We start from the raw sequence: 12,524 nt of genomic DNA, 5'->3' as shown, positions 1-12,524 counted from the left end.
CCCTGTTGTCTGTTAACAGATTAACCTCTAGACAGTTAATTCTCCCTTGTCCAAATTCTTTTCATAATCTTAACAAGTTTCAATTACTGCAAGACCAAACTGACAGCATGACAAAGGGGCCAAGAAGCCAAAGAAACTGGGTGACCTTAACAAATATGTACATGTAAGAAGACATGCTTTTAGTTTTTTAGTCTTAAAGAATCCTTTTCTCGAGATAAAAAGTTATCTAGTATAAAGTCATTGAGATCAGAGTATGTAGCACTGCAGAACAGCCTAACTGATACCCTTACAGATTTGACTTGCTGCAAACTCAAATGAACCAATGAAGAACAATGAAGTCTCTAATTGAATCAAGTGATAATTACTGAAATGAACCCTGAGTGTCATTGGGTTTAATATCTGAGGTTTATTTAATCTCTATTCAGAGAGAGACAGAGACAGAGACAAAGAGAAATATCAATCAAATATTAATTTAGAGAACTACAGTTAGAATATTTATTTGCTAATATTTGAAAAGTTTTCAGTTTACCCCAGTTCCTTTTTTATTCTGTACATGTTCTATAAAATTGTGGATATGCAGCTGCCATCCATTTCATAACACAATGTAAATGCAGTTGGTGGTTGAGGAAATCAGGCAGACGGCATGTTTTAGACATTAAAACCAAATCTGCTTCATTTGAGATATCATAACGCCCATCATCCATGCCAGTCACAACATGGACGTATATCACTCACTTCTCTTTACTTTCTCACAAATGTCAAAAAAAAGATGGATAAAAAGCAACCCTCCAAAACATTTCACACCCAAAAACTACAAAGATATAAATACACATAGTAGAGGGACATTAATTTTGTGCAATGTCAGAGTTAGTGTGATTCACTCCAGCTTAAGAATGGCAGTGAATCGAACCTTATCAACATGGAGCCATGCAATTCCCTATCTTTGGCAGGAGTTTCTTACTGATGAAACAAAAGGCAGACCCATAGACAACAATTAGTCTGTAATTGACAGAGAATTAAGACAACAGAGACTTCAGGGCAGGAACAAGACTGCTTATGCTGCCTCTTTGACCCAGGAACGTTTGAGATGAACAATATTAAGTTCTTGCCCTCCCTAAACAAGCCGGAACTCTACAATGAGCAGATGAATTCCATTCCTCCGCTACAGAAAAAAATCTCTCCTACATTACAACCCTTTCATTCCTTGCCTTAAACATGAATTACAACAACTTATGATTTTATTTATATGAAACTAATGCATGTACATGAAATCATGTAGTGTGGGATCTATTAGAAACTGTGGAGGGCCAAGAATATGTGTTCCTCATAGTCACTGGAAAGTAACTTATTTATCTTTAATACTGGTATTTACCCATGTTGTTTTTCTTTGTTTTTGTAAACTTTTTCAAAACATGGCATTGCTTTTTCTGTGAGAAAACAGTGCTTACATCTATTTGAACAAACACAGATGAAAGTCTCCTAATTAGATGGCTATTCTGTAGAACAGTAGCACCTGAACAAATTTAAACTTGTTGTTTCTAAGAAAAACTGAATTTAAGCTATCTTAAAGCTCCCTTTAGCTTTGTAGAAATAAATTGCCTCTACTACGGAACTCTTGCAAATGTCTATCAACGATCTCGGTCGGACAGAGAGAAGAAAGCCTGCCCTTGTCTGCAACAGAACTGTATCAAATACCTACATTTATCTTCATCTAATAGATCATTTACCAGCCTCCCCAAAATAAGTCATTGCTGCTATTTATAGGTACACATTTTTGGAACCTATCCTAAGCATATGCATTCACAAATAACAAATATTTCTGCTTTCTTCTTCATCATCTAACATACTTAATTCAATTAGGTGCTTGTTTCATATTGCTTCCAAGAACATGAAAATCTGTTTAATACCACAAATTACTGAGTATCTCTGTGTAATATTCTCAGGCTACAAAGAAACAACATGGACCATAACCTAGCTACCGTAGTTTCAAGTTTGTTTTCATTCATTAATTGGGTATATGAAAATTATCGGTTGTGCATAAAATGTTTATTTTAGGGAGATTCATTAATTTGAAACTCTTCATCTCTGATATTTGACGGTGAATGTTCTGGAAAACAGGAAATATTTAAATGTCAACAAAGCATGCTGGGAATTCTTTTGACTAAACTTCATCCCTTCCTCTCCATCAAAAAATCCCAGCATCTTAACAAGCCAATCAATTACTTAAGAACAAAATTTGGCTGGCCCTGCAAATACTACAACATTTTTAAGCCCAGCTTTCAAAGCAATGTATTTCCGAGCAATCCTACATAAAGCTATGACATGGAGGTTTGCCGATTCTTCACATTTTGTAAGTCTTGCTCATACACATACAGTCACTACTTAGCTATGACTGACTAAAGGCCATCATCTTCGATTTTAATGTTTATCTGCCCTTTAACTGATGAATCGTGAATGTATAAGGATCATCTTGACTTGTTCACAAATGAGCACAGCTCAATGATGATGGGAGTTTTCACTCAATCACTTTGTCTGCACTGTAAATTGATCACTTTAAGCAGTAGAAGTAAGGTACTGCAATATTGTTTAGACTACCAACTCCACTTTCCAATGTTTGTGCTTGTAAATTCTCACATAAACAAGAACCCTTAGAACCATGTCTTCACATTCCGGCGGCTTGTTAGTCCAATTTACTTGGAATTTTCATCAGCAATCACAAATTTTGAGATTATACATTTTATCTTAACAAAACACACAAACCACCCAAAGAACTGCTCAACTCGTCTTAAATGGAGAGAAATGGCCTTCAACACATAGCGTTAAGTAGGAAATTGTTTTTGAAGTAAAGACTGAACATTTTGTTATCTCATGCAGAGGGTTCAACCTCCTCATCACATGCAATACAACATGCAGACAGTCCAGCTCATGGCCACTGGATTGTTATCCTAGAAATGTGGCCGCAACAAGACCACCCTAAAATCTGTTTCAAACCCTGTCTCTAAGATACAATGCAAGCTACAATGACAACAGAAATCTGTCGACACTACAGCAATTTGTGAGCATTAACTCACTGCCAATGTTGATGCAAGATCATTAGAATTTTAAAAATTTCATTGTTTGTGCCAACATAGCAAAAATTTAGACCTTGAGAAATAGTTCTTGACTAGTTGCTCATCATGTGCAGGAAAGCTTTCCATTTGTTCTACTTGTTTTTGGTGTCTGGTTAACAACTTTGGGATTTAATCATTAATCAGTTCAAGAATATTTTATAATGATTTAGAGATTTCTAGACAAATCGGCTAATTGGATATAAAAATTCACATATCATTCATGATAAGACCATGATATATCTACTGAAAGTGACAAAATAACAACTGCTTGTTTTGAAATTTGAACTAAAAATTAATGAACCCTTTGGACATCCAACTTCGTATCTCTAAAAGCTAACATACATTTCAAATGTCATGCATTTTGGCATCACAAAAAATCCCATTTCATTCAAACCTCACACTCTTTATCTTTCAATAATAAACAAAACATTATAAAATTATACAAGAGGCAGTGGCTCCGGAAGATAAAAGCCACTGTCCTTGACCCACTTTGTGGTCATGACCTTGACCCCATCTTACCTGGACGTCGTACTCTCCGCCGGGCACGCTCTGTCCACCAAACTTGATGTTGATGGTATAGGCTCCCATCATCTGGGGGGTGAACAGGATGCTGAATGTTCCGTCCGGATTCTCCACAATGTCAATATCGATGTCGTTGCCGCTGGGGCTGCGGATGCGACAGGTGACCTTACCATCACCGGCCTGGGAGGCGTCCACACAAATTACAGTCTCCTTGTTGACAGGGACAGTTGTGTTCTCCAGACCATCTGTTAAAAAATAGAAAACACAAATTTGACGCTATGAGCTTGTAACCTTTAACTATTTTACACCCCTCTACAATCAACAAGAGTGCCTTTGGTCTTTCAACAATATTAAACAGACACTAGGGAGTTTTATCCAATGATACTGGATATTTGTATCTGGTTTATAAGAGAGCATGAATTTACCTGTAATTCTACATTTGGTGGCGTCACCCACGGGATAGGCATTGACCTTGAGTGGGGTGTTGGGCACCACTTGACCTCCAAAGCGGATCAGGATCTCGTAAGTTCCAAGGTCATCTGGGACGTAGGACACAGTGAATGTGCCATCTCCATTGTCCACAATGTGTGGGTGGGCATAAGTACCGTCTGGTCTCTGTACAGAAAATTCAGAGAATATGATTTGTTAATGCAATACAGCTTTATAAATCAAATCTCATACATCTGATAAAACAAATCCAAGAATTTTTAGTTTTGTTAAATGTAGGTACATGTACATGTATTTTTAAAAATGATAATGAAATTTGTCCATTGAATATCTAATACAGATCTAATTTATTTCTGTATTGAATAGATCTGCCCGTTTCACAGTAGCAACAGTCAATGAACTCTTGGAATGGGTGGGAGCTTGTAACATTGAGTGGCTCTAATTGATGTTAACTGTAATGGCTTCCCATAACTCCAGTGAAATTCTTACATCTATTTTTATTGGTTTCTTGACACAACAATTGTAGACATTTTTCAAAAGGCATTTTAGTTTGCTACTTTGCTGAGTTCCCATAAATCAACTCATTGAATCTCTTATACTGCATATTTTTAGATTCATTCATAGTTGTTGAATAAAAAAAATTTCCAAAAGAAAGGCTACTTATTTCAAGCACTCTGCTTGCTATCCTTGAATACAAATAATTTTCAATAGTGCATGTTCACTAAATTTAAAAATAAATATTCAAAAAATCAATAGACAATTTAAGTGAACTATGAACCAGTCTCTGTGTCAAACTTTCCAAAGTTCCTGTAAGAATATCTACGTCATTTTACATTACACATGACTATCAGGTGTCAGTGTGTATATTCCCTATGTTTATGGATGAACAGCTGAATGTGATGTTCATTCTGTCATGAACTGCAAATTCCCAGACTCTGACAATAACCACAGGTGTTTAACAGCAAGTCTTGGTGAGTCGCCTCCCTTCTATCAGAGCAGAGTGTGTACTTTTAGAGGATGTTCAGAATGCACTCTAAGGGACCTGTTCACATTCTCGCCTCTCTGTACACGGACTAATTAAGTGCGCACTTTTCTACCGCTCCATTGTAGAGAGAGAAACCTCTGATTATGCAATACCTAACAAGAATTGTCAGAATTAGTTTTTTAGTCATTAGGAACATATGTGGAGATTTCTGCGGTTTTGATGATTCTATTCTCGTAATATTTAGTTCCTTGCACAAAGGAGTGGAATGAAGGCATGGAAACTCCATAATGATGCTCAGCCTCTCTCTGATTCACGTCAGATGAACTTTAACCATTACCTTGATGAGAACTTCCAGATCAGCAATGCCGGCCTCCCTGGTGTCGATGAGGAAGGTGACAGGTAAACTGGCAGGAATACTATCCTGGACACCGGCACCAGATAGACGGACACGACTGGCATCCACTCCTGGTTCAACATTGGTGGTGAAAGGACTAGAGGAAAGAAACACTCAAAAATGAGTATAATATAAGAAAATTAAGGCACTTGATGATATTAATATGCAAGGAAAATTCTTTGCTTCCTTTCCCTACATCTGTTACTGTATCATTTTCATCCATCTTCGAATATCTTACTAACTCGATGTGCAGTAGGCAAGGGTTCATATTTATTTGTTTAAAAACAATGTAAAAAATCATAAGTTGGTCACAAGAAATGTAACTGACCTTCCTGGTACATGCTGGTTGGCGTATTTGACATCAACTTTGCAAGGTCCTTCTTCCACTGGGTAGTAAGTGGCATCGACCACCCCTTCAGCTACGGGGGTCAGCTGAGCTGGTTGGACACGTCCTCTCTGGTCAGTGCATGTGACCTCTAATGGAGCCTCTCCGGCCTCGGTGGTATCCACGGTGAAGGTTGCTGGGGCACCAGTCTTAACTCCCATTGGCTCAACGCCAGGTCCATAGCATTTGACCTTCTTGGCATCTACTGGGTTCTTTACTCCGACACGGAAAGGAGAGTCTGAAATATCCACATGGCTGAATGTTAAAATCCAATCTGGACTAGCTAGTTTATTTCGGATAGAATATTTGCTCATGTTCAGAATATTTTTTAATTATTTTGTCTATGGAAAGAATTTATTATTGATAATAATTTCATCCTTGATATTTGTGGTCATTATATTTTGATGTTTAATGCTAACTTACTGGGAATTTCCTGGTCAGCAAATTTGACGGAGACATCGTACTCTCCAGGTTTGCTTGGCAGGTACTCAACAGTACAAGTACCATCCCTGTTGTCCTTACAGTTGATGGGAACCTCCGAGGGTCCGTCAATGGACAGTCCCAGACCGCCCTGCCCCGCCCCCTTGATGTCGATGGTGAAGACTTGGGGCTGGTTGGTGAAGCCACCCTGGAGTCCTGGTCCGTAGGCCTTGACACGGCTAGCGTCACAGCCAGGTACAGCTGCCACCTTGAATGGACTGTTGGGGATTGCCATGTTGTCATAAGTGACATCCACATCAATGTTTCCTGGAAAGGTTTAAATGTTTATTTTTAATACATGTATTGGTTACACGTGTCAGAATTTCAATACTTTGTACTCAATAATGCAAGTTCTGCATCTGATTTTATGCTTGATTGAAATATTCATTGTTAAACTTGTCTTCAACTGTTAAAGTGAAGATCATTGAAACCCATTTCTAAAGTGTGTCTAGTATCTACTATAGGAACCGATTTTAAAGAACATGCAACAGTAAAAATATATCATCATACCTTCCTCCACTGGGGTGTAGAGTACGTCATAGGTACCGTCCCCTTTGTTGGTGACCGTGGTGTCGTTCTTGACCCCTGAGGGGTTGTTGACGACAGCGCGGACGGTTCCTTCCCCAGAGGGAGACACAGTCTTGGCATCCACAGTGAATTCTGTGGGAGAATCCAGGTAAACTCCTGCAAAAAAGAATGGAACGACATGAAAACAATGTTATAGATTCATGCAAGCATTCATTTTTTCTGACAGGTTATAATAGAGGAGATTGCTATAGGTTTACGGAATATTCAGTCTATACTTTTAAGAAATATGCAGAGGTAAATGCATAGAAGTTAGAATATATATTTGGTAATTAAATATAGGGTAAAATTATATAAATACTGGATTGTTACTAAAAAATAAATATTAAAATAACTTATAAAATTTATATAAAATATTAACTGGTCTTATTAAACTACTGGCATACAATTAGTAAATGTTTCATTTCAATTCAAACTATTTAAAACAAAAATATCTAATCATGAAGCTATGACAAAATGAACTGTTCCTTTCATTAAAGAATGAAAGCAGCTATGAGGGGGGATCATAATCAGTGCTTTTAATATTCATCATGCTAACTGCTGCGTTGTTTAGTTTAGTCATTCATAATGATAGGTGCTAAATGTTCATCAAAAAATACTTACAATATACATGAAGGGGAAATAATACTGTACATAGTTGGGATACTATACATTAAAATGCACTTCTATATGTTTGAGTATGAATATGTTTGGTTCTATATTTTGGATCAATCAGTATAACTCTAAATCATACAAATGCATATATATTCTTCAGAATAACATTTATGTGTCAAAATCGAAAATAAAATGAAAATGCAGAAGCATATGTGACAAGTAAAATTAAAATATAAGCATGACCTGCTCAACAGAAGAAAAGTTATATTAAGCTAAAGAAGAAAATAAAAAGATTAAAATAAAAAAAAAAAAAACATCCACAGAGAGAGAGTTAAAGTTCTAAGATCATGCCCACACAGACACAGTCATATTTCAAGCCTGCTGAAAGTTTGCGTTAATAATAAGCCATCAGTCCTGTCAAGCGCCACCTGTTAACAGAAAGAATCAGGGGATGACAACTCTTGCTTTGTTCAGCCACTGTTCAGTCATTCACCATGCTGAGAGAGAGAGTTGTATATAATTTACCCTCGGGGTTCAGGCCTGGTCCATAAACCTTGACTCCACTAAGGTCAGCCTCAGCCAATGGTTTCTTCTCGTAAGCGGAGGGCCTGACTTTACATTTGAATGGCGACTCTTTGATTGGCTTGTCATCATAAGTAACACTGATGGTGTATTCTCCCTGTTCTGTTGGGTAGTATGTCACAGCAACAGTACCGTCTGGGTTCTGCTTGGTATCAATAGTTGCCTCCTTGGGCCCTTCAATTCCGACACCAATAGCACCAGGGTATTTGGCATTTCTAGCATCAACAGTGAAGACAGCAGGCTTATCTGCAATGCCATTCTTTAGACCTGGACCATAAGCCTTGACTCCACTGTCAGTAGTGTCAATAGGCTCACCTGATGGGGGTCCAATCTTAACCTTGAATGGGGACTCCTCCAGAGGCTTGTCACAGTGGGTCACCTCAACCGTGTATTCACCAGGCATTGTGGGAACATATGTAGCTCCAAAGGTTCCGTCTGGGTTCTGTTTCATGTCAATCTTTGCCTCCTTGGGTCCATGAACCTTGACCCCAACAGGCCCTGGTACAGCTGCCTTTCTAGAATCGATAGTGAAGGTGCATGGTGCCTGTGCATTTCCTTTCTCCAGGCCTGGACCATAGGCACGGACACGGGTGTCTGCCACATCCTTGCTTATCTTGGCCTTGAACGGAGAATCCTTGATGGGCTTGTCTCCATAGGTGACATCTATGGTGTAATCACCAGGAGCCGTGGCAGTGTAGTCCACATCAATGGTGCCATCTGCCTTTGGCTTCAGGTTTGGTTTCACTGGAGCTGGTCCTTTCACTTTGACATCCACATTCTGTCCCTTTGAAGGAGCATTTCTGGTGTCCACAGTGAAAGTGGCTGGGGCATTAGCATTTCCATTGGTGAGTCCAGGACCATAGGCAATGACCTTGGAGGCAGACTCATCAGGCACAATCTTGGCCTTAAATGGAGAATCTTTGATGGGCTTATCTCCATAGGTGACATCAATGGTGTAATCACCAGGTTTAGTGGCAGTGTAGTCCACATCCACTGTTCCATCTGGTTTCTTGGTCAATTTGGGCTGAACTGGTGCTGGTCCTTTCACTTGGACATCCACATTCTGTTTAGGAGCAGGTGCTTCTTTAGTATCCACAGTAAATGTGGCAGCTACATTAGCATTGCCTCCAGTGAGTCCTGGACCATATGCTTTGACCTTGCTTGCTGCATCCTCTGGTTTGATAGTAGCCTTGAATGGCGAATCCTTGACCTGTTTGCCATCATAGGTCACATCAATGGTGTAGTCCCCTGGTTTGGTGGGGTGATAGGTCACCTCAGTGGTAGTGTCTGGTTTCTTCTTCATTTCGACCTTAGCATGACCTGGTCCTTTGACCTTCACATCAATCTTCTTCTCGGGCTTAGGGGCCTCTCTGGTGTCAACAGTGAATGTTGCTGGCTGCATAGCAAGCCCAGTGGTCAAACCCTCTCCATAGCATTTCACCTTGTTGGCAGCATCTTCTGGTAAGATCTTGGCTTTGAATGGTGAGTCCTTGATGTGTGCATTGGCGTAGGTCACATTGATCTTGTACTCTCCTGGTACTTCGGGGTAGTAAGTGACACCAACAGTACCGTCAGGGTTCTGCTTGGTCTCAATCTTAGCCTCCTTGGGTCCCTCAATGGTGACCCCAAGTTCTCCTGGGGAGGTAGCAGCACGAGAATCAATGGTGAATTCAGCTGGGGAGTTGGCATTACCTCCCTTGAGACCTGGGCCATAAGCCTTAACTTTGCTGGCAGAGTCGGGCAAAACATCCACAGTGAATGGAGACTTGGGAACTGGGCTACCTCCGTAGGTGACCTCCACTTTATGGGGTCCCACCTCAGTGGGAGTGAAGAAGGTCTGGTAACCTTCAGGGGTTGGTTTTTCCTTTAGCTCCACCTTCTTTTTACTGGGCATTGTGACTGTGACCTTGGCTGGTGTGGTGGATTTACCAGCAGATTTTGTGATAATCTGAATTTCTCTCTCTTTATTTACTGTCATTGCTACAGAAAAACAGTTGCTATGACAACACAAAATTCATATGTGAAGTATATATGAACACAAAATATAGCAAGAATTTAAAATATAATCATAAAAATTCAAAAAAGAGAAGCACACAACTTATAAAAAGTATTGTTAAATTTTCTGAAGGGCTGCTTTGAGAAAAGGATTGGATATCGAAGACTTGGATGTTAACAGGAGCAGAGATTTTGATTTCAAAAGGATGTTAAACTGAGTCTATCAATTTCTTAGGTATGCATATCAAGTTTTCGAGAGAGAAAATCAAAAGGTTAGATTCCATCATATAACAAGAGGCCCATGGGCCACATCGCTCACCTGAGGAACAATGGGTATGATCAAATCAGCTTAATGAAGTCATAATACAAACAATCTGGACAATGTACAATAATACATGTAGATCCTGTAAAAATAAAATCCATTTCCCCCCCTGGATATTCTTATGTTTATAATCATTAGTCCCTTTTCTAACAGGATGATTTTATAGTCATATCACATGTTGAGTATAGCAGTCCTCAAAAAAATCCTTTACAATTGTTTATATATGGGATATAAAGCTACATCAAACTCTGAACCTTCTTGTGAGGCCGAAGAATTGTCCTGGAGCCAAAGTCTTAACAATTAAAAAGAATCATCTGGCTGATTAGTTTCTGAGAAGAAGATTTTAAAAGATTTACTCTATATATTCCTATGTAAAACTTCGACCACCCCATTGTGGCCCCACCCTACCCCTGGGGGTCATGATTTTCACAACTTTGAATCTACACTACCTGAGGATGCTTCCACACAAGTTTCAGCTTTCCTGGCTAATTAGTTTCTGAGAAGAAGATTTTCAAATATTTACTCTATATATTCCTTTGTAAAACTTTAACACCCCCCCCCCCCTAATGTGGCCTCACCCTACCCCCAGGGATCATGATTTTCACAATTTTGAATCTACACTGCCTGAGGATGCTTCCACACAAGTTTCAGCTTTCCTGGCTGTTTAGTTTCTGAGAAGACGATTTTTAAAGATTTACTCTATATATTCCTATGTACAACTTCGACCCCCCATTGTGCCCCACCCTACCCTAAGGGATCATGAACTTCACAACTTTTAATCTACACTGCCTGAGGATATTTCCACACGAGTTTCAGCTTTCCTGGCCGATTAGTTTCTGAGAGGAAGATTTTTAAAGATTTACTCTATATATTCCTATGTAAAACTTCGACCCTCCATTGTTCCCCACCCTACCCCCAGGGATCATGATTTTCACAACTTTGAATCTGCACTACCTGAGGATGCTTCCACATAAGTTTCAACTTTCCTGGCTGATTAGTTTCTGAGAAGAAGATTTTTAAAGATTTACTCTATATATTCCTATGTAAAACTTCGACCCCCCATTGTGCCCCGCCCTACCCCTGGGGGTCATGAGTTTCACAACTTTGAATCTACACTACCTGGAAAACTTCCACACAAGTTTCAGCTTTCCTGGCTGATTAGTTTTTGAGAAGAGGATTTTCAAAGATTTACTCTAAATATACTTTGTAAAACTTTAACACCCCCCCCCCCCCAATGTGGCCCCACCCTACCCCCAGGGATCATGATTTTCACAACTTTGAATCTACACTGCCTCAGGATGCTTCCACACAAGTTTCAGCTTTCCTGGCTGTTTAGTTTCTGAGAAGAAGATTTTTAAAGATTTACTCTATATATTCCTATGTACAACTTCGACCCCCCATTGTGCCCCACCCTACCCCAGGGATCATGAATTTCACAACTTTGAATCGACACTGCCTGAGGATGCTTCCACACGAGTTTCAGCTTTCCTGGCTGATTAGTTTCTGAGAAGAAGATTTTCAAAAATTTACTCTATATATTCCTATGTAAAACTTCGACCCCCCATTGTGGCCCCACCCTACCCCTGGGGGTCATGAGTTTCACAACTTTGAATCTACACTACCTCAGGATGCTTCCACACAAGTTTCAGCTTTCCTGGCTGATTAGTTTCTGAGAAGAAGATTTTTAAAGATTTACTCTATATATTCCTATGTAAAACTTCGACCCCCCATTGTGGCCCCACCCTACAACCAGGGTTCATGAATTTCACAACTTTGAATCTACACTACCTCAGGATGCTTCCACACAAGTTTCAGCTTTCCTGGCTGATTAGCTTCTGAGAAGAAGATTTTTAAAGATTTACTCTATATATTCCTATGTAAAACTTCGACCCCCCATTGTGCCCCGCCCTACCCCTGGGGGTCATGAGTTTCACAACTTTGAATCTACACTACCTGAGGATGCTTCCACACGAGTTTCAGCTTTCCTGGTTGATTAGTTTCTGAGAAGAAGAATTTTAAAGATTTACTCTATATATTCCTATGTAAAACTTCGACCCCCCATTGTGCCCCGCCCTACCCCTGGGGGTCATGAGTTTCACAACTTTGAATCTACACTACCTGGA

The 12,524-nt window shown here is 39.5% G+C and overlaps 1 protein-coding gene across 13 annotated transcripts in view; it reads right to left on the bottom strand.

The window, feature by feature from the left end:
- The window catches only part of LOC128161257 (filamin-A-like), a 68,867-nt gene that overhangs the window by 17,171 nt on the left and 39,172 nt on the right, over positions 1 to 12,524 (bottom strand). For 12 of the 13 annotated variants that reach the window (XM_052824498.1, XM_052824510.1, XM_052824504.1 and 9 more), the window contains 7 exons: positions 8,028 to 10,064; positions 6,834 to 7,007; positions 6,267 to 6,590; positions 5,787 to 6,081; positions 5,402 to 5,555; positions 4,058 to 4,247; positions 3,630 to 3,877 (listed from right to left, as the gene is read on the bottom strand). In XM_052824498.1, coding sequence (XP_052680458.1) covers positions 3,630 to 3,877; positions 4,058 to 4,247; positions 5,402 to 5,555; positions 5,787 to 6,081; positions 6,267 to 6,590; positions 6,834 to 7,007; positions 8,028 to 10,064 — 3,422 coding nt within the window. The remainder of the gene's footprint in view (positions 1 to 3,629; positions 3,878 to 4,057; positions 4,248 to 5,401; positions 5,556 to 5,786; positions 6,082 to 6,266; positions 6,591 to 6,833; positions 7,008 to 8,027; positions 10,065 to 12,524) is intronic. The other variant, XM_052824509.1, reaches the window with a different exon arrangement.

The sequence above is a fragment of the Crassostrea angulata genome, chromosome 8 (assembly GCF_025612915.1).
Source record: "Crassostrea angulata isolate pt1a10 chromosome 8, ASM2561291v2, whole genome shotgun sequence".
NCBI classification, from domain to species: Eukaryota; Metazoa; Mollusca; class Bivalvia; order Ostreida; family Ostreidae; genus Magallana; species Magallana angulata.
Note: the sequence above shows the minus strand (reverse complement) of the source record. Positions and strands in the feature narration are given on the sequence as shown.